The 23,773-nt window shown below is 35.1% G+C and overlaps 1 protein-coding gene across 1 annotated transcript in view; it reads left to right on the forward strand.

Annotated features, from left to right (window-relative positions):
* Window positions 1-23,773, forward strand: part of LOC105467220 (fibrillin 2) — a 275,881-nt gene that overhangs the window by 91,641 nt on the left and 160,467 nt on the right. The window contains exon 7 of the mRNA XM_011716704.3: window positions 7,562-7,687. Within this exon, the coding sequence (XP_011715006.2) occupies window positions 7,562-7,687 (126 nt within the window). The remainder of the gene's footprint in view (window positions 1-7,561; window positions 7,688-23,773) is intronic.

Below are 23,773 nucleotides of genomic sequence, written 5' to 3' on the forward strand. Positions count from 1 at the left end.
TGGGCCACCACACCACACTACTCATCCTTCTCTCTGGATCACGCCAGCCTTCTAGTCATCTTTGATGAAAGAACCTGGGTACCTTGGTTGCCGCTGAAGGATTCACACGCTTAGTATGTTTTTTCTGATGGGAGCCTCTGAGCGGCGCTACTTCTAGTCAGCCATCTTGGCCCCACATTTTATTTTAAACTGTTGTCATGCTAACGTTCTGGACTTAAGCAGTGTCAGAAAAGTGTGCCCTCATAGGATACTGTGAAGTCATATCAATTCTTGATGGCTTTAATATTGAGAGCCATTTGAGTTTTAGCCCTTGTGTGTAATCCGCATTTAATCTCCTACTTTCTTCCATTTTATACACTGAAGGACCAAAGTTAACTCATATAGGACTTAAAATTTAAGCTATCATAAAACGAGTGAATTAAAAATGTTAAAAGTATCATTAAGCCCTTTTCCAATAATATTTATGAACTTTAAATATATCACAAATTGCCATGTGCATATGATGTATAATTTTCTTACAAAGTTTCTTCTTTTTTTTGTCTTTAGTCTCATGAACCTACCCTAATTAGGAGTGACATTTTGCTTAAGATTAGTACTTGGCTTTGAATCTTTTAGGTTTTCAAATGAACAGGGTGCTCCTGAAATTTTTAAAAATATATTAAAATTAAACTGGCATAATTATTAATTTGTGCCATGTGATATTTAGGGATTAGGCTTTTAAACTACTTTAAATGCTTCAAAACTGAAGATATGGCAGAAGAAAATCGCTTGTCATCTCTTGCTTTATCATTGATGGTAGTAACATTGATGCCAAGCCCCTGCTCCATTCCAGGTAACGTGAAATGCACAGGAATTCACATATTTGACACGGGCCCTAGCTAGGACACAGGATAAGGTCATGAATAAATAAATAACAAGACAGACCCTAAATCAATTTCTGCAAAACAAATGCTGGTGTGTGTTCTTTTCGTATAGCGTTAGTGTACCAGAAACATAATTTCTTTAGTCTGACTGCATGTAAGAAGAGTAGAGGAGTTTAGTTTAATCTCGGCTGAAATCAGGCATATGTTGCTAGCTCCTCAAATGTCGAATGAGCAGAAGACGCCCTGAGTAGAAAGTTATTTCCAAGCCTTCTACATAGCCAAAGTAAAAAGGAAATTGGCTATTATCTGATTTATTTGTTTAGAATAAATTATTAAAGATAGTTACAGCCAAAACAAATTCATCTTGGCTGCCTACATTAACCAAGTTAACGAGATCATTATAAAGTCTAACTTTATCTCATGCTGTATTAACACAAGCTATTCCTATACAATTAAAAAACTTTACTTAAAGCAAATTCAATTATAGAAACTCCTATTTAAAGATAGCAGAATATTCATCTTCTAACCTCACAAAAAACTAACATGAAAATGAATAATAAAGAACAACACATCATTCTGAAATAAAATCCTGGAACAAAAACAATGATGAGCATATGCAGCTGTTGGGAAGTCACTGGGACAGGGAGGGTTTTCTAAGCATTTACTCTGAGTATCATAATCCTGAAAGGTGTTTGAACCTACTAAGAGCAGAGAGCTAGGGTTGTGGATGTTCTATTGGAGAGGAGGAGATGTTCCCATAATAGACAGATCTACTTCAGACCCTCACAGTAACAGAGGGTAATGGAAGGAGAAACTGTGGGGGCAAGCCATTTCTGAATATTCTCCACCCAGTCTTCCAGACACTGCTTGAGTGAAGTACAGGAGGGTGGAAGGACAAAGAGGAAGTATGGACCACTAGCATGCAATCTGTAAATATAAGTGTCACACCACAAACTGACAGTTGAAAATTGATGCTCAAGGGAAGAAAAAAGTTGGGGGAGGAGTTTGGTGACAAACTGAGGACTATGCCTTGCAGAAGTTTCAAACCAATGCATTTCCTTTGAGCCTTCCCCACTCTGCATTTCAGCAGGAAATGGCTGCATTGAGAGATGAATAATAAAGAGAAAGGCCTGCATATAAAAACTGAAAAAAAAAAAACCATAAGCAAAAGGCAGGTATGAACATGCTTCAAAGAATTACTACCCAAATAAATGCAAAGTTTATATACTTCTCTCTTATCTCAAGGAAATTAAAAACAATGATGCTCTGTGGAACATCAATAGGGAGGCCAGAGTGGATGCTAAGAAGCCAGTTACAAAGTTCCTGCAGTAGTCCAGGTGCTATTTGATGGAGGCTGAGACTGGGTAGTAGCAAAGGAAAGATTTGAGATATTCTTGGAAAGTAAGCAGTTGTTGCTGATGAGGTGATATGACATAAGTGAGAGGAACATGCCAAGTTTCTCTCTTAGGCTTCTGATTTTAACAGCTGGAACATGATGGTAGCATTTGTTGAGATAAGATCGAGATAGAACCATGGTCTATTCTTATTACAGTGTCAGGGTCCAGCAGATATCAAGTTACCAATATATACTTGTTTTGATGATCATTTTAACGTTTGAATTTTGTGTATCATACATGAGTAGATATTCAGCCAGAATCAAGCCATATTAAATGATTGCCAGGACACCCCATATGTCTCAGATTCCAAATAGAAATAGACCTATTCTTTAGTTGTGCTGTCCTTAAAGTTAGACATTTGTTTTCATAGAAATAAAATATTATGTGTTAATATCTACAGAGTATATAAATAAGAATTTCTGTTTACTAATGGAAATAATAGGCATTGGGGACTCCAAATGTAGGGAGGCTGAGAGGAGGGATGAGGTCTGAAAAATTACTTACTGAGTACCTATTGAGTTTTCACTATTTGGATAATGGGTTAAGTAGAAGCCCAAACCTTACCATTATGCAATATATTCACTTAACAAACCCGCACTTGTATCCCTGAAACTATAAAAATTAAAAAGAAAAAACAAATTCAATGTAAAAAAATTAAAATTAGAAATGGATCTAATTTGGTAACAAGAAAAGTTAAAAAACACACTATGAAATACAGTAGTAATTTCTATGTCTCCTGGTTCCTACACATATAAATTAAATGAACCATTTTTATATGCCTATAGTACTGCATGCACATAGTTTCCATATTTGGACATGAACTAAAAATAATATATCATCTAATAATTTATGTAATAAAATAAGTTTAATTTTTTAGAACAAATTTGCTTGGAGAATTTGGAGAATAAATGAGGTTATAAACTAGAATTATTTTTGCTTTGTTACATTGTTTTTAACCTTAATAGACGTGGACTGACGTTATTGCATAAAGTATAAGTTTCAAAATATATAATTGTGTTCTCTAAAATTGTTACATGTGATTTGGAATAATTCAAAATTTAAAGAAATAGTAAGTTTTTGCCTGAATCGAAGGAATAAACCAAGATACATCTGTACAGTCTGGTCACTGGAGAATTAATCAATCATTAGTAGTTGCTTGTGATAGGACTTTGCAGATGTAGAAATTCTTGCATAGTTTGAAGGCTAGAGGCTTGCTTTTTTATAAAGAGCATATCTAGTTCCAAATTGGTTATTTCTTGGTTATTTCTATATGATTTCTTTTAAATTTTCTTTTTTATTTTAACTGCTAACTTGATCTAACTAAAAGAAGTTAATTCTACGTAACTGCAGAGTCTAGGAGACTTCAAAAATAAGGGTTTCGTTCTCCTTCTAAAAAAAATACTTTTCAGGCAGTTACAAAATAAATCCTATGATGTTGGATTGTTTTTCTTTTTGAAAAATCACTGAATCTACTACAGTCTGTATGCAGCATACAATTTTATGAATAATATTAAGGTTTTATAGACTTGGTCTCATTTTTCAGCTTTTCCCATGGTATTTTTTCTCTGATTTATCTGCCAGGAGAACAGGTTTCTAGAGCTCTTTTATACCACACTGTAATGAGAGTGGGAGTGTAGTACATTTAAAAATGAGGTTTAAGGCTGTGCGCAGTGGCTCACTCCTGTAATCCCAGCACTTTGGGAGGCCAAGGCGGGTGGATCACCTGAGGTCAGGAGTTCGAGGCCAACCTGACCAACATTGTGAAACCCTATCTCTACTATAAGTACAACATTAGCTGGGTGAGGTGACTCATACCTGTAATCCCAGCTACAGGCAGGAGAATCACTTGAACTGAGGAGGTGGAGGTTGCAGTGAGCCAAGATCGTGCCATTGCACTCCAACCTGGGCAACAAGAGCAAATATAATAATAATGTCTCAAAAAATAATACTAATAACAATAATAATGAGGTTTAAAATGTGCTGAATTAGAATGTTCAGTATATAGATTTCTTAGTTGATTTTTTGTTTACATCATGTATCCTTTAATAAGATACTGAAATCTACTTTAATTCAGTAAAAAATACTTTGGACTGTTGTAATTGGTTCAATAGATATAGCTAATAGGAGGAAGAAATAGTTTGTAGGCTTGAATTCACTAATTTACACACTGAGATACACAGAACTTTTGAGCTTACCAGAAATTAATAGGGCAAATTGATATGTACTGACACAGAGATGTGTTCACGAAATATTTTATAATGAAGAAAAACAAGATGCAGAAAAACACATAGAATGTGGTTTCATTCTTGTTAAACAGACCACCATTCTGAATATGTGTGTGAATAAAAGTGAAAAGACAGAAGCAAATTTATATCAATGGTTATTTCTTTAATTTTCTGTTTTCTGTATCTTTAACATTTGTTGCAATGAGATATGTTATTTCATAATTAAGTATATAGCATTAATAAATCTATTATGTAAGCTTGTAAGTTTGAATAGATTGTAACAAATTTGTGTAAATTTACATATTTATTTTCATATACGGTGTTTATTATAAAAATCGACTGGTTTTTTACTTGCATTTCCAAAAGCCAAGTTTTATAGTAATTGATTATCTCTATTGTTTGTTTTGTATTTTTTCATCATTATTTTATTGATTCCATTTACTTTGGGTTTAATTTGCTCTTCTTTTTAAAATATCTTAATATGGAAACTTAAATCACTGATTTAAGAAGTTTCTCTTTTTATACTATAAGCATTTTAATGCTATACATTTACCTCTAAGCACCATTTTAGCTGCGTCCTACAAATTTTGATATGGTGTATCTTCATTTTAAGTTAATTCAAAATATGTTCTAGTTTTCCATGTGATTTCTTCTTTGACCCGTGCATTATTTCAAAGTATGTTGCTTAAATTTCAGGTATTTGAGGTTGTTCCAGATTTTTTTCCTTTATTACCTTCCAGTTTAACTCTGTTGTGTTTGGGGAACATGTTTTGGATTATTTTAACTTTCTTTTACATTTAATGAACCTTTTGCATGGCCTCAGAATATAGTCTTTCTTGATAAATATTCCGTGTGCACTTGATAAGAATGTGTGTTCTGCTTAAGTGAGGTGGAATATTTTATAAATATCAACTAGGACAAGTTGGTTGAAAGTATGGTTCAAGTCTAATGTATCCCTGATGATTTTCAGTCTACTTATTCTTTAGTTAAGAGAAGAATGTGGAAATTCCACATACTTGCAGGTTATTTATTTCTGTTTTCAATTTTATCTGCTGAAATTACCCTTGCTCCAGGTGTTTAATGCTTTATAATCATGCATAGACAGCATTATCATATCTTCTTGATGAAATGACCCCTTTGTCATTATGCAATGTGCATTTTTATCCACACACAATATTATTTGTTGTGATGAGTACTACTTGTAGTATTAACATAGCTATTCCAGATTTTTTTTTGATTGAGTTCTTAACATATCTTTTTCATCCCTTTACTTTTTAAGATATCAAAGTAGTTTTCTTGTAGGCAACCTAAAATGGGTCTTGCTTTTTAAAAATCTGACAGTCAGACTTTTTAATGGGATTTTTCCTACCACTGACATCTCATACAGTTATCAATTTCATTGTGTTTAAATCTGTCATTTATTATCTCATGTCTGTCTCACCTATTCTTTGTTACTCTTTTTCTGTTTGCCTGACTCTTAGATTAATAGTGTATATTCTTGTATTGCAATTTATCACCACAATTGGATTATTAACTATACTTCTGCTTATTTTTTTAGTGTTTATACGTATTTAACTTACTACATTCAAATAATATAATGCCACTTCACTTATAATGTAATAACTTTACAATAGTACCATTTATCTCTTCAATTTTTCGTGTTATTGTTATGTTTTTTACTTCCATGTGTTATGACATCCAAAATTCATTATTGTTGTTGTTGCTTGGAAAAATCAATTCTGTTAAGGTTAATTAAAAAATTAGAAAATATACTTTATCAACACATTACCATTTCTACTGCTTTTCATTTTTTGTGTGTAAGTTAGAATTTTAATCTCACTTTTATTTTGCCTGAAGAACTTCCTTTTACATTTAAAGTCTGAAAATTCTTTATTAACACTTCATGAATTTTATTATGTCAATACTAAGGATTTTTGTTCCTACGTGGATGAAATTAATAGGCAGTTTAAAGGATAGGATGATAATTTCAATGTCTAAAACTGAAATTTTAAATTTAGAGTAAGAGGACAACAATTCCAATATAAGAGTGTTCAAGGAATATAAATAGACAACTTTCACACGAGGAAATGAAACAGCTAATAAGCATAGGAGCTAGTAATTAGAGAAATGAAAAGTAAAGTAATAATATTCCTGTACAATATTAGGCCAAAGAAAATTAGGATATTGGAGACCGGGCATGGTGGCTCACGCCTGTAATCCCAGCATTTTGGGAGGCCAAGGTGGGCAGATCATCTGAGGTCGGGAGTTCGAGACCAGCCTGATCAACATGGAGAAACCCCGTCTCTACTAAAAACACAAAATTAGCCAGGCATGATGGTGCATGCCTGTATTCCCAGCGACTCAGGAAGGCTGCGGAGGTGGAGGTAGCAGTGAGTCGAGATCGCGCCACTGCACTCCAGTCTGGGCAATAAGAGCAAAACTCAGTCTAAAAAAAAAAAAAGAAAATATCATGTATTGGCAGGAAAGAAGAAATACAGGTGTCTTCACGAACAGTAGAGTTGTATAGACTGCTAGTGGTGTGAAGACTCCTGCAGGCATTCTGAAGGACCACTGAACACTATTCGTATTAGTTACATGTATACCCTATGATCTAGTAATTCTGCTCTGGCTCTGCAGCAAAATGGTAAAGAGTCTCCTTGAGTCCTCAAGGTCCATAGTCATTCAGCTCCACAAAAAAATGTAGTGGAGACATTCACTGTACCATTCACTGAGGTTTTGAGAAGTTCAACTAAGTGCCCATGATCAGGAGAGGAAACATATTAAGAAGTGTTCTGCAGTCACCTGAAGGAACAGATTGTCCATATAACAGTATGGATGGATCTTAAAAACAAAATTCTAAAAGGAAAATTAAGAAACAAACTAAGATATATAACTTGATACCATTTACATGAATTAAAACATATGCATACAAAGGTATTTTACTTCTCTAACCCCACTCTCTTGAGAAAAACTGAGTTTCTTAGAAGGAAGTTTGTATGTTTTTATAGTAAAAAAAAAAAGTATAGATATTCTGAAAACCAGTGTCATCTGTGTTTAAATTGTTTTCTTCTTGCAGATGTTGATGAATGCCAGGCTATCCCAGGGATATGCCAAGGAGGAAACTGTATCAATACAGTGGGCTCTTTTGAATGCAGATGCCCTGCTGGTCACAAGCAGAGTGAAACTACTCAGAAATGTGAAGGTGAGTCTCTCTACTTTGGGAAACATGCCTAATTGTTGACTTTAATGCAAGAAAAACATGACTTCATTTGAAATTTTGAAGACTATTGGTCACAATTAAAATTCTTTATCTACTATGAAAGCATAGGTTTAACCCTAGAGTAGTTTTGTATTTGTGTATTACAGCCTTAGTGGGTTTGATTTGAAAAGAGTCGATGAGCATTTGCATCTCCTTTGTTATCTCAGTTGTGTTGCAGTGAGAATGGGAGTAATCCAACCATTTATGTTTCTCCTTAATGAAGCAGTTTTCCATTTCACTTATGAAGTTATTTCAAAAACGAAAATTGAGATAGAGATAAGAAGTCCAAGTGAAATACAGTATCATGTGTAAATGATGTGTTAGTAGTTGGCACCATGTCATATATTATAAAATGAAATATTCTAATTGGTATACTGAATATTGTTTGGCCACCAAATTTTTTAAAATGGATTATTGATTCAGGAATGGTTTGGGAATTACCACCACAAATATCTTAATAAAGAATAACTTGCTCAAATAAAGATATCAAAAAACCTAATACTTTTCTGCAATATTAAATATGGATTATAATATTGAAATGTAAGTTACATTATCAGTCCTTAAATAGAATAAATTTACTTGTTATCTATATCTGTGATCAAAATCTGTATCATTTTTATCAAATTCAATAAGTTTCTAAGTGCATGTAGCTTCAATGATCATGGATATTTAGAATAGTTTTGATGATTCTAGTAGTTTTGATATAATGTTTATCTTTTCAGTTACGTTACTTAAATAAATTTATTTCATCTAAGGTGGTTTTCTAAAGGCAATAGTGTGTAACTGTTCTCATTTTTTTGTGAAAAGCATTATCGTCAACTCAAATTAAGTCTTTTGCTCTTCCTCTTTCTAAAAGTAGTTTGAGTTACTGTTTGTTGATTGTTTGTAAACAGCTGCATTCATCTTTGTAAAAAAGAAAATGGGAAGAGGCAAAATCTAAAGTTTAATTGTGGAAGATAAACAGTAATATGAACTATATTATTTCATAGGAGGTAGAATGTGGGTACATATGCCATTGTTTCAACGCCAGAAACCGTAATCTTATAAATCCTTGGGACGTGTATTATCCTATGCTTTTTTTTTTTTTTCATTTGCCCTGGTTCATGTATACTAAGCTCCAAATTAATTGTTATAGTTATATACATTTTACATAATTACAGATTAATTTCATGCTCCCTCTAAGAAGAAAGTTTTAAAAAAGTAGTTGATTATTTTAAGGACCAAATAAATTATCTGTGAAATTGTTTACAGGAATGCCCAAGTATCTTATACCACTTAAATACACTGTCGATAGTCAAAGTCAGCCTGTAGTGGGAAAGGTGAAAGTAACATTTGGAAGATGTGAAAAAAATATCTGAATTACCTGAAGAAGCACAAACATTAGACCAAAAACTCAGGAATCTGCAGAAATTCTGGGTTATGCCACTTTTTCCTGGCCACTTTTTGTATTTTTTTCTCCTGGCTTTTTATGACTTGATTGTGTTGCTTAAAATTTTCTCACTCCCTTTCACTTTTTACTTCTAGACTAATATCTAAACTAGATGTACTTGGAAACAAGGTTTGATTATAGATGAGAAGGCACAGCCACTGACTGATTATAGTAGTTGTGACATTTCTAGTGCACATCAAACCATGTATTTCTTCTTAGTTAAAAATGGAATGAGGCTTTTCTATGTTACATTTCATCAAAGCAACATACAGAGCCAAGCCAGACATGGGAGAAAGACAGTGCAAGTCTTTATTCACCACTTGCCTATGTTCTTTAGGAAAGAGGGACATTGATAGCATGTAGGCACCACCCAAAGCCCTGAATCCAGTCGTGCCTTTTTACTTCCTGCCCAGGCAGCCAAATCCATTTAATCATTGCCCAGAAATAATTATGTGATTTAATATTTGGGATTGGTGGGGAATAGCAGAATTGGAAGAAGTAGTGATTAGAATTTGAAATATAAAGGTTTTATGAAGGCCTGACTTGTGTATAAGTCATATTTATTTAAATATCTCTTAAAAATGGCTATTTTCAATTTTCTTTGGGTAATACTGTTTCTTTATATAAAACAAGTGGTATTTGCTTATATAAAACTATTTAATGTAATCAGTAGTATAATACATCAGGAAAAACTGTAAACAGTTGCCACACTTAGTGGCGGGTTTTGAATTGTAGTCAGTTTTATGGGTAATGTAGTATCTGTAAAAATCTTGCCATAAATGTAATGTTTGCTTTAAATAAAAATGTAACTATTGCAATTACTTTTGATCAGCTATCAAAGGTAAAATATTTTAATTTATTATGTGAATTACAGTGCGAATATAAAACATAGTACTATTGGCAGATTTAAGATGATGTTCTTCCTGTTTTTACTGTAGCATGTTTCATACTTCTGTTCACACAGCAATGAAATTATCTTAAAAAACCTTTTTTGGTCTTTAAGTTACTAGGTCTGTTCAGAAATACGAAAAGTAAGTTCAGTATTTTGGATCTGAGTGATTAGGAAAATGGTGATATCCTTAACAAGAAACTGCAATTAGCTTATTAATCATTAAACATTATGTTATTGATATTGTGTGTGTGTGTTTGTTAACTATCTCACTCCAACCCTTGAATAAGATCCTTGAGGGCAGAGCCTCTGTCTTTAGTGCTGTATCCCAGAGCCTAGAACAGTTTAGTTGGCTCCAAATATATGTTTTAATTGGGAGTAGGATATATAATAAGTTAATTTATTTGACTTGGGCTGAAAGTCCAAATGCGAGGTAAAATTTGGGCCCAGAGTTAAAACTGAATTTGGAAAGAAGCTACTGGTCTTCCCCAAAGGAATTTTTGCTTCATCTTACCATTTTTCATTTTGTTAGTAATTTACTTTTGCTTTGGTTGCCATTGAAAGACCAAGAACACATAAACATTTAAATGCAGTTTGAAATGTTTAGATCTTCTGTGTCATGGTTCCTCTTTGGTCACCTGCAGGTAATGCTTCTGAGGTCAGGGACCTTTGCTTTTTAGCTGAAAGAAAGAAATGTTTTCTGCTCATTCACTGGGATGTCTTCTTAACAGAAATCTTATTCTGAAAGGCTTGTTCTGCCAAAAAAGTTAAGTTTGAGTATATATAGTTTTTATTAAAAATGTCATAATACTGGGGGCAGCATTCATCTCCTGACTTAATGTTTGAAACATATCTGTCATTATCTATCATGGAGGCTTATGTTGTTTCATTCTCCTGCGACTCTTTTTTTCCCCCCATATTCAGATATAGACAACTAGGTAAGCTGTAAATCTGAACTCAAAGCAGAAGGAAATACACACTTCTCCCTTTTCCTCTCTCTCTGTGTGTGTATGTGTGTATGTGGTGTGTTTGTGTGTGTGTGTGTGTGTGTGTGTGCTTTAAGGAGAACCAGTTATTTTCCCCCTTTGCTCAATTAGGGTCCCGAATCTCAAAAACACCTCTCATGATGCTCCCTGCAGCCATGTTTATTTCTGCTGTGCCAGTTTGGTTCCCAAATCTAATTTCCTAATTCTGTATTACAGCGGGTAAAATGATTCTTTGGTGGAATAAACCATTTCTTCACATGCAAAGAGAAGGTTGTTTCAGTTAACTTCCTCTGTTCAAATATCCATTAATTTAAATATCCATTTAATTTAGATGAAGGGAAGGAGAACACATCAGTATAATATGAAATGGTACATTAGAAGACGGCTCAGCGTTTTCCTTTTGTACAATAAATTATTTTCGTTTGAATTTCAGTCCATGTGGATAAAGCACAAGCAGGAGCCAGATGTCCTTGCGTGATCCCCCCTTCCAGACTATACCTTCGTTAACATTCCTTGAGCTAGTTATTCTTTCCTGGCTTACATGGGAGGCAGAAAAAGAGCATCATTGTATTGGAAAGTTTCCCTTCAATGGCTCTTTATGTGGCAGAGGGTTGTTTGCAATTTATTTTGAAGAGTTTTCAGCTTTGTTCCATTAACACAGCATTTTGTTGTTTGAGATTTGTGACAACATATATATTTATTTATGCTCATGAAACTCATAAAAGTTGTTGGCACAGTCTCCTCTGCTGCTCTTCCAACTCTGCTTAGATAAACCATGGAAAATAAACTTTCTGTACTAAACTGAAAAGTACTTGCTCTTATTCATATTACGTAAAGTATATTAATTTTAAAATAAATAAAAAATAAATCCATTAACATTCTCAAGGGGAAAACTACACATTAAAATGGAGAGTGAAGCAAGGGGATTGCTAACACTGGAAACAGATAAGACTTTTTGGGTCATACATTTATATACCATGAAAATCATCTTAGCTTAATTTATAACACTGTAGTCAAAACATACGTATTCCCTGTCTCTTGAATAAGAAAGTCAGGGTGGCTACACTCAGACCTGCTTTCTGCCCCCATCACAAATAATTTATTCCTCACTTATATAATATCTGAACAATTTTTTTTTTGCCTGACTCTGCCAGCAGGATATATGTACCAAAATAAAATTAATAAAAGCTGTATTAATTGAACATTTACTACAGTCTAGACAATATTTAAACTACTTTACATGGGTTATCTTATTAAATCTTCACCACAGAGCTGTGAGGTTAGTTACTATTATTAACTCACCTTAGAGATGAAAAAACTGAGGCACAAAAAGGCCAAGTAACTTTCTTAGGATTATATGGATGTGAAACAGCAGGGCCAGGATTCCAGTGTGCTAGGTTGACTCCAGAGCTTTTGCTCCTAGCCAGTGCTATTCAGCAAATAAAGGTGTTGGATGACCAGAACAAAGATACTGCTAACGATTCCATAGTTGTTTTTTTGTTGTTGTTGTTTTTTTGTTTTTTAACTGGAGCTACTGGGTTTAAGAATCAAAGCCTTTTTTGACTTTTTCTTACTTGTGCTAAGCAGAAATGACACCACTCAGGGTTACCGTTTTCCTCTCTTCATGTAAATAGACAATTACTTGTAATCCGATGAAAGTTCTTTGCACTAAGGAATCGCTTTTTATGATACATTTATGTTGGGAGGCAGAGCATAGAGTAGTTTGGAAATTTAGTGCAGAGTCATTTGGAGAATATATATTAAGAGTTAAAATATGAAATGGAAATTTGAAGTATGTATGTTTTTATAAACTATTTGGAAAGGGCATACTAGCAGTGATATTTTTAGTCTGACTTTTAGAAGCCCATGCTGTGTTTCACAAATGGAAACGTCGCATCCAAGAAAGTGAGACCAGCGGGGAAGAGTGATAGGAACTCCAGAGGGGCAGCCAAACAGCAGCTCAGAGCTGACATACGAGGCAAAATGAGCACTTAGCAGCTCCTAACATATTTATCAGAAGTTGCCAATCTAAACTATTTCAGTTTCTTCCCACAAATGGCGTGCACTAGTAAAACACATGTGTTAAGCAACTTGGACAGCACCTTAACAGTATTAGTTAACTAACAGCAATATTTCATGGGGAATTACTGAAGTGACATCACTCCTTTAATTTCAACCTAAACAAAGTGGTTTACATGGAAAGTGGCACGCATAGGTTTCTATAAAAGTCTAGACCAGAAAGAGATCTTTATTTGAGGCACAGTGGGTAACATCATTGTCATGAACAAGAAATCTGTGAAAAAATACATATTCCTAAAGAAAATTATTCAGCAAAAGGTAATCTTTGGCATGTGAAGACTGGCTTTGATTTGGATTGTGAATCTGGAGCAAAGTTTGAAATATCCAGATGACATTTTAACTTTTTAAAAATCAATTGTATTTTCAAACATGTTTATCCCAGTAACAAGAGGAAAATTATAGAGAAAAATTGCAATTTAAGTTTTCAGTAAAATTCAGGAAATAAATTTGGGGAGGGAAGAGAACATAGTGGCCAGCAATCTGAGATTTGGGACCCAAATGTCCATCTGTGCTCCTGCTGCACCCCATAAGAATTGTGTCATCTCAAGGAAATTAATGCCTGCATCTTTACAATAGGGATAATAATGGTCTTTTCTCCTTAAGGTTTTTATGCATAACGTATAAAGCATTTGACACTTTGGGTCTTTGTTAAAGGCAAGGATAGCAAACATTAATTGTGGAAGAGTTCTGATGTGTCATTTCAATGACGACTTTTAGTACAGTTTCTAATGTGGAACTATGGTATCCATTAATTCCTGACTGGTCTCAACCTGTCTTTATTCCCCTGCTCCAGTTCCACCTAAATTATAGCAATGGAGAGTTAAGACCCAGAGGGCTTGATTTATTTAACATAAGACAGTGGTCAGGAAATTGCACTTTGATGGATTCAGGAAAAAAATCCCAAATGTTGAGAACCAATGTTGTTTCCCCATTGCCATTGTATGTTTAAATTCTTTTTTAAAAATTATGAAAAAGAAAAGCATGGTAAAGTAATTCACATGATTCTTGCAATTCAGTGTCTGCTAAAGATGACTGGAAAAATTGAGAGCCTCCAAAACATCTTTCTCAGAGACATAAAATTAGATGTGTGTTAATGATAGGAAAACCTATTCTACCCTGAATGAAAGGATCAGATGAACATTTTGCTGAACTTTGCCATTAGAGGAAAAAGGTATCTGCAGTGTTACCTCGCTTTCACTTACTAAATAATTGCTCAATACATTTTTATTTTGCTTAACATGTAACAGCCATTTCACAGTGGAAATGAAAAAATAATTCAGGCCAAAATAAAATGCAAGTTCTATAATATTCATATGTATCTTTATATTCTGTTGACAAAATGAGGAAGAAAGAAGGAGAGGGATAGGGAAGAAGGGTAGGAGGAAGAGAGAGAAGGAGAGAGAGAGAACCTTTCTCCATCTCACAAATTACCTTGGCTCAATGCGTGAAAGAAATTAGTCTACTCTAAAGAAATTCTGCTATAGTCAAATAAAACTGTAACAAAACTTGAAATGTAATACCTAGATCCAAGACTGCAATTCTTGCCAGTGCTGTCACTTACTGCCCATATATATATATATATATATATGTATATATGTGTGTGTGTGTGTGTGTGTATATACACACACACATACACACACACTTTATTCACTGCCAGGCATTGAAAAATGTATGAAGGTCTGTAGAAAAATGTTATGGGCTGTCATTTCTTTTAGATGCATCCTTGGGAGTATATTATGGCAGGATGTAAATAAACAAAGCTGTGATAATCCTTGAATTGCCTTTCTTTCTTAGTCCCAGACTAAATCTCCTTATCTTAATGCAAACTTTTCTTATTTTAATATAGTGTTTCTCATCCATACTTTGCCTTTACTTGATTTTAGTACAAATAATTATATTTTAAGAATAATATGAAGGATTCTGAGAATTTTAGTTCTAGTCACCTGCTGTATTGGTCACAAGGTTAGGTAAATGGTTTCTCCATGTGCCAGTAGTTGTTTTACCTGCTTCCACAAGACAGCTATTTAAAAGAGCCCTTATTTCAGAAGACATAAAATCAATATAAATAAACAAATTTAGTTATAGTATGAGACAGTTTCTTTTAATGTCATTTGGTTATTGAGTTTCTATGCTTTTATGTAAGCTTTAGTTTTCCTAGAGGGCTGTGGTTTCATAGTTTACATATTACTGTGTATTTTCCAGTTTAATTATAAAACTATCTGCGGTATATTTTTGTCCCAGTCTAGCAGCAGCTAACATAGGACAAATGAAGGGTTGGGTTGCAGGTTTGTGCCTTTTGGTGAATGGCAGAGGAGAATTTGGGCATTATTAACCAACAGCTGTATGCTATCAAATTAAATTTGCATGACTTGATTTAACTAGCCATATAGCTGGTGCTAATCTGAAGCATAAACATATTCTTCAGCTATAGGTTTCATCTTCCAAATTCTCAGAAATGCTACCGGGACTATGTGACTATAAACCAAAGCTTCGCTTTTCCCATTAGTAATAGAATGTTATAATAATCTATTATGTCTTATTACATGGAAAAAAATTGCTTTTTGTGTTGTTCTTAACTGTTTTAAGGATTATGGTAAAATCCTCTTATGTTGCAAAATCAATATTAAGTATTTGAACGTTATAACAAGTTTGTAAAAGAGAGGGTCGTAAAAATGATTTATCTTTTAGTACTGCAGTCTAACTTCAAACTTGCATGCTGACCATTATTTTCCAATCCTCTGATAGAGGAAGTAGGCCTTCTTTTAGAAAATGGTTTCCCAGATAAGATCCTGACCTACGTTTGTTGTGTAAACCTCACCCAAATGCTCTGATTTCCAGTGTCATTTCTTTAAATTGGAGCAAACCCCTAACGTCTTTTTTTTGAGGCACCTGATATGGTTTGACTGTGTGTCCACCCAAATCTCATCATGAATTTTAATCCCCATAATCTCCACATGTTGAAGGAGGGACTTGGTGGAAGGTGATTGGATCATGGGGGTGGTTTCCTCCATGCTGTTCTCATGATAGTGAATGAGTTCTCACAAGACCTGGTGACTTTATAAGGCAGTTTTCCGTGCTCTTGCTCAGTCTCAGGCTTACTCGCCTGCTGCCATATAAAATGTGCCTCTTCTCCTTCCACCATGGTTGTAAGTTTCCTGAGGTCTTCCCAGCAGTGCAGAACTAGGAGTCAATTAAACCTCTTTATAAATTACCTAGTCTCAGGCAGCTCTTTATAGCAGTGTGAAAACAGACTAATATAGCACCCTAAATGCAGGTCAAAATAAAATACTAGTTTTATTAAAACTTTTTTTTTTTACTTATTACTATTAAAATAAAATTTATTTGTCCACAGACCACCTAAAATCATCTAGCCAGTCACTGAATGCAGTCTTTCTAGATCCAAACACTAAATGCAGTCCTTCTAGATCAGGGCTCGCAAACTTTTCTCTGAAGAGCCAGATAGTAAATATTGTAGACTTTTCAGGTCATACCGTCTTTGTCACAAATAGACAACTCTGCCAGTGTAGTGCAAAATCAACCATAGACAATACAATGAATGAGTGACACTGTGTTCCAGTAAAACTTTACTGACAAAAACAGGCAGTGGGCTGTAGTTTTTCAACTCCTGTTCTTGATTTCGCTATTCTTACTCTGTATTTCAAATGGTCTCCATTTTACTTAATTTTACCACTATTTTCTCAATGACTGGCTAGTTGATTTTAAGTGGCCCATGGACCAATAGGTTTCATTTTAATAGTAATAAGCTATAAGAAAAAATTTTAAGAAAAAATATAACCAGTGCATCAAAACTATATGTTTTTGAATGTTATTCCTGAAAATATTCTTGATTAGCCCAAAGTTCATGTTAAATTTTTTAGATGAGTATACGTGTAGAAATATATTAAGAGGGATGTAATTTAAGTGATTCAGGGTATCACAATAGGTATGGAGGTGAAGTTTTTAAATGATTGGAGTTTGGGACATATCATTGTAAGATTTATGATTATCATTATTATTACAGTAGTCCCCCTCATCTGCAGTTTCACTTTCTACAGTTTCAGATACCTGCTGTCAACCACAGTCCAAAAACCTTAACGGCGAATTCCAGAAATAATCCATATGTTTTAATGCGTGCCATTCTTAGTAAGGTAATAACATCTTGTGCTGGAAACGTATATCTTCCATTTGTCCAGCATGTCCATGCTGCAGACACTCCTTGCCTAGGAGTCACTCAGTAGCTACCTCAGTTATCAGATTCACTGACACAGTATCTTAGTGCTTGTATTCAAGTGACCCTTATTTTACTTAATAATGCCCCAAAGTGCTAGAGTAGTGATGGTAATGATTCAGATATACCAAAGAGAGAGTGTAAAGTGCCCCCTTTTAAATGAAAAGATGAAAGTTCTTGACTTAATAAGGCAAAAAAATCATATGCTAAAGTTACTAAGCTCTACAGTAAGAACAGATTTTTTTATCTGTGTAATTGCAAAGAGGGAAGAAGAAATTTGTGCTGGTTTTGATGTTGTACCTCCAACTGCAAAAGTTATGGCCACAGTACATGTTAAGCACTTATTTAAAAATGGAAAAAGCACTAAATTTGGGGTAGAAGACATGAACAGAAATGTGTTCCTGATTGACAGCAGTCAGGTTCAGTACCATGCATGGCTTCAGCCATCCATTGAGGGTCATGGAACATATCTCCTAGAGAAGGAGAGACTGCTGTATTAGAAAGCAATTGTAATTCTCAAAGTAAGTGTTGTCAAGCAGGGACTCAGGATCTTGTTATTTTTGCCAGAAAGTTCCAAAGGGAAAGGAATGACCCGCTAAGATAACAATAAATTTGGCTCTACTGTTTTACTTTGTATATCTACCTTACTTATTCCCAATTATCACCTCCTATTTTTTCTACTCTTCATTATATTACTTCTCTTTCTAATCTTCTCTACTATTGTCTATACTGCTGTTAAAACCTGGGCATTCCTAAAATCAGAAGACATGAAATTCTCTCAACATTATCAAAATCATTTCAGATTGTTCTATATTTATGAGTTTGTCTACCTGTATACTTCATAGGATATGAGTCAGTGTGGCACTTGAAGAGAAGTTCGTGCTATTGCAATCAGTATTTTGTTTTATTTATTTATTTATTTATTTTTGAGACAGGGTTTCACTCTGTCGCCTAGACCTGGAGTGCAGTGGCGGGATCTCAGCTCACTGCAACCTCCACCTCCCAGACTCAAGCGATTTTCCTGCCTCAGCCTCCCAAGTAGCTGGGAATATAGACCTGTGCCTCTACACCCAGCTAGTTCTTGTGATTTTAGTAGAGACGGGGTTTCACCATGTTGGCCATGCTGGCCTTGAACTCCTGACCTCAAATGATCCACTCACCTTGGCCTCCCAAAGTGCTGGGATTACAAGTGTGAGCCACTGCGCTGGCCTGTATTTTATTTTTTCAATATGATTTTGCAAGAGAAAACATTTAAGCAACTACTGCTATAGGCTTAGACATAAATAGGTTCTGTTTTAGACATGAACGTGAACAAGAAAGGAAGTGCTTTAAACATAGTGCTATGTTTGTGATGTGAATGTAAAACATAATAATGAAGTAAGTCAAATATAACTAAAAAGTAAAGACTTAAATTTTAAAAAGATAGAATAATAAATGTACAATAATACAGCATAAGGGAATTCTTTTATGTTCAAAATCCAGAAATTATAAAAGAAAATAACTGATATATTCAACTACATAAAAGTTTAAAAAAAATGAAAAATGAAAAAACTTCTACTGGCAAAGACATCAGAAAGAATATCTAAAGAAAAATGCCAAAGAGAAAATATTTGCAAGTAACATTGAAGGCAAAGGGCTAAATTAAAGGCAAACACCTAGGAATAGGTAAGAAAATGGCTAACACCTAATAGAAAAATGACCGAAATATTAGAAGGTAACACACAGGAAAGGAAATATAATAATTTTAAAAAGTGCTTTAAATGATATGTGAAAAAAGTCTCAGAGGTTGCTTTCTTGTTTTGTTGAATTCTAAGTACAACAGATTTGTAGTCCTTGAAGATGTTTTGTATAGAAAACTTGAAATTTGCAAAAGAAAAAAAGTTCTCATTTATGCTTTAGTGAAACAATACTGTAAAAATTTAATTGTAGGCTTAGAAATTAATTCAGCTTAATAAACTCATAGCATATCACCTTTCACAAATTATCATAATTTTTCTCCCACATGGAATGCTTTTCTTAATTTACTATGATAGAAAAAACATTTCTCATAATTAACAAGTAAAGCAAAACAGGAAGTGTAGTATCCTGGCATTAATGTGATATTAGATTATACATTTTAAAATATTTCTTCAATATCTTTATTTTCCTTGCAGTTTCAAGATGGAAGATTGTTATTTTGATGTTTTGTTCCATAAAGTATAATGTTGCATTGTGTATAGATCCTTTATGCTAGTATATGTGAACACTATTAGTAGTGGCTAGTTATTAATATTTCTATCTGGAATTAAAAAATGGTGTGGATTTCATGAATACAATATATTCTCAAATCTGTTCCTCTTTAAGAAGATAATTAAAATTTCATTTGCATTTTTTTTTTAGGAATACTACTATACTGTAAACCATTGTCTTTAGTATTTGTATAGCCAGTGGGCAGTAGGAGTGGGAGGAGGGAGAACGGAAATGATGAAAGGAATGGGAAGACTATTTTGCCTTTAGTAGCCCATCGCTCACCTCCAAGCTGTGTAAAAAGAGAATCCTTAAGGAGATTGAAGAGAATGGTATTGGGGATCTTTTTTGAAAAGTGTCATCCATGAACTAGAGTGTGGGAGAGGGAGAAAGTTAGGGAGTACAGCCTGATTCACACCTGGAAAGGCTGTTCTGTGTTTCCAGAGTTTGAAAGGCAGCAGGCATGTGACTTTCCCATCTGCCAGGTGAGGGCCTCACAGAAAAGAGATGAGTTGAATTGTCCCGAGAGGAGCTCTGTCCATGACACTACCTGGAGGGTGGCTGATCCCAGCATGAGGATGAGCTGTCAGGAACCTGGGGTCGATGAGAGTGGCCAGGTAGAGGAGTTGTTATCCCTAGAATCATCTGTGAGAGGTGAGAGACCTGAGGATTGGGAGGATTCTCAAAATATTAATAAAGTGGCAGGGAAGCTTTGGACCTGCCACACCCAGACAGCACTGATACCAGAATCATTCATACAAAAATATATTTATGGAGTTCTGGCACTCTTCTAGACCCTGGGAACAGAGTAATGAACAAAATAAATCAAAGTCTTTGCTCTTAAAAGGCTACATTATAGAGACAAGAGACAGTCAGTAAACAACTAAAGTCTGTACTATGTCAGAAAGAAAATAAAACAGGATGAGAGCCTATAAAATGCTAATGTGGTGTGGAATTTTAAACAGGCAACCAGGGAAAGTCACTGACATAGCCTTATTTCAGCAAAGATCTGAAGGAAGTAAAGTGATAAGCCAGGGCTGAATTCCTAATGGGGGCCAGCAAGCACAGTGCCCCTGAGGTAGAGGTACCCGTGAAGTGTCTAGGGCACGCCATTAGGAGCTCCGCCAGTGTGACTGGAGCTGAGCACTAAGGAGGAGACTATTTAGTAAGAGATGGTTTTAGAGATGTAGTCCAGGGCCACATGGGGAGGGGCTTTGCCAGCCATGGTGCATACTTTGGACTTCAGTTTGAATTCTCAAGGATGGGAGCCATTAGAGGTTTTCAGTTAAGAAGTAGAATATTCTGACCTTCATTTTGGAAGGTTTACTCCAGCTGCTGGATGGTAACAAGATAATAAGGGAACAAGTGGGGAAGCATGGAACCACTTGGGAGGCTCCTGCAATAATCTAAGTGAGAGTTGATGGTAGCTTGGACCAGGGGTTTTTGTGGTAAAAGTGATGAGAAGTGGTTGAATTCCAGATGTATTTTGAAGGCTGAGCCAGCAGAATTTGTTGACAGATCAGTTGTGGGGTAGGAGAGGAAAAGAATTGAGTAATTTCAAAGCTTGTAGAACTGAAGGTTGAAATTACCATTAACTGAGATGGAGAACATCTGTGGGGAGAACATAGCGAAGGGGAAAGTTATCAGGAATGTTTACCAAACCAAACTTGAGTTCACCTGCCCAGTGCAGCTAAGCCAAACACTGGCATCAAGATTGCAGCAAAAGAAAATGAGGCATTTATTGCAGGGTGCCCAGCAGGGAGAATCAGGCAGCTCGTGCTTCAGACCTGAACTCTCCAACGGCTTTTAGGTAAGGATTTCTGAAGGCAGGGAAGCAGAAGTTACAGGCAAAGTCATAAATCAATACATGGAGCATATACATTGGTTTGACTGAAAGAGGCTGGGTATCTTGAAACGGGCTACAAAACCATAGGTAGAGTCAAATATTTTCCAATTTGCGATTGGTTAATAAAGAGCAGCTTTATTTAAAATTTTGAAATCAGCAGAAAACAATGTTAGCTCTGGCATGCGGGTATGGCTTTCTCCAGGTCCCTCAAGAAGAACTTTAGAACAAACAATGGCGGTCAGAGTTCAGTCCTCAGTTCCCTTTGATCTGAGGTCTGTGTGCCAGCAGATCCTTTTGGTGGGGGTCTGGGTTTCTGAAAAACAACACAGGGATATAATGCTAAGGTACTATATTTAGTTTCTATAGAGAACAAAAATCTCATTTTTCTAACTTCCTTTGTTATTGTTTTAAGCTACGATAACGTTCTTTCTTATTAAGTGGCTCATTTACTTCTCAGGACTAGCTATGTGCATGGACTTTCTCTAGAAGGAACTAAAGATTGTCTTTTATTTCCGTGCTTGGTGGGGCAGTGGTGGGGGGCAGGAGTGGCAGAAGCTCAGGCCCCTACAAGGGGTCCCTGCTCCGTCTCAGGAGCTCAGTTTTACAGGGTTAATTTGAGACATCTGTTAGACATTTAGATAGATATTTGTAATTGCATGTATGAGTCAAATTCAAGGACAAGGGCAAGGTTGGCAATATAAATTTGGAAGTCTTCAACTTAGAGTTGGTCTTTAAAGCCATGAGACTAGATAAAGTCAGTCAGGGGAGGCATTTTGATAGACAAGTCCAAGTGCTGAGCCCTAGAACATTTCAACATTTAGAGGTGCAAGAGATGAGAAAGCACCAGCAATGGAAACTGGGAAGGAAAAGTTCAGGAGATTATAGCTCCATAATCAAGAAAGATCTTTGTTCCTGGTACCTGTCCTCTCACTTCCTTACTGCAACCTCGAAAGTGCTCATAGTAGTTACCAGCTAGAAAGAAAGGACTGGAAAGATGGAAGAAAGAAGAAGCCATGCCCCTTCATTACTGAGGGCTTCTGAGCCTGGGGGATGCTCACCCTAGGAAGAAGGGAAGCTTTAACTGAATGAAAGATTAGGCTGTTAGATTTCAGTGGACATTTTGTTTATCTGAAGGGGATGGGAAAACCTGTGTGAATTGCATGAGATTTCCTAGGGTCAAGAGAGAATATGCAAAATGACTGTGGGAGAGATAGTTGCTTTCTGCTTGCACTCTAGCAGATTCAGATACCCATTACCATATATTCTCTCAGTTGACATGAAACTATTCAAAACACTTTCAGCTTCATGACTTACCATCCTAAGTCTACAGGCAGAAGTTTAACTTTTGCATAAATCATCAAACAGCAGGTGCTCTTAGTAACTTAAGGAAAAGGGAATTTCAAATATGAAGGTTTTTGAAGTCTCAGTGAAGACCTCTGAAGTGTTTGGGTGTACTTGAGAATTTTCCAGATGTGTAATGTGAATGTGTCTGTGCTGTTAGAGCACAGTTAGAGTGTGGTCCTAATGAGGGTCAGCCACAGAATTGGTAGTCTCCCCGTTCAGCTATTTTGATCGTTTTTGCACAGAGAATGCTAGCGAATGACTTGTTGGATTTATGCAATTCCATCACCCCACTGAGAAGATCAAAGTATGTGGTTTACACACAAAGCATTAGGAGTGACTTCTCTCTGCTCATACCTTCGCACGTACACAACCTACTTTGTGCATATATACAGATAGGTCTGTGTAGTTCAATATGTGCAGCTACTTTTTAAATTTAGATAGGGTACATATGAATGTAACCTGTCAAGAGAATAAGGAAATCAATCAATAGTAAGAAAATTTAACTCTATGAATTTGAAGATTAACATTCTTTATAAAAATTGCACATGTATGTGTTTCAGTGAATGAGGGTACCATTTTCATTGAGTTTATTTCTTTTTATGGTAATAAGCATGAAAAACACAGAGGCTCATGCTCATTTATATGCTAATTCTATGGTGGAATGTAGGACGGATTTCTTTTTCATTTGGTGCCATTTATTTAGAAGATACAAAATAAATGATTTTTAGATGCATCCTTAGAGTAATGATAACAGACCAAGACTTCTTAAATTAATGTTCTTACTGCATTATGCCAAAATTCATTTTAAAATCCTCAGGATTTTATGATTATACCTTCATGTACTGATACTTAATGGGAAAATATTAAATTTTACCTATTAAATACTACATTCCAAGTTCTAAATTCTTGCAGCTTTGCCAAGTTCAAATAAGTATAGTAAATTTAACTTTGGAATTTCCTGACTTTTGCGTTGCTGAATTTTTAGATTTTGCCCAACATTAA

This window comes from Macaca nemestrina, chromosome 6 (assembly GCF_043159975.1).
Source record: "Macaca nemestrina isolate mMacNem1 chromosome 6, mMacNem.hap1, whole genome shotgun sequence".
Classification (NCBI taxonomy): Eukaryota; Metazoa; Chordata; class Mammalia; order Primates; family Cercopithecidae; genus Macaca; species Macaca nemestrina.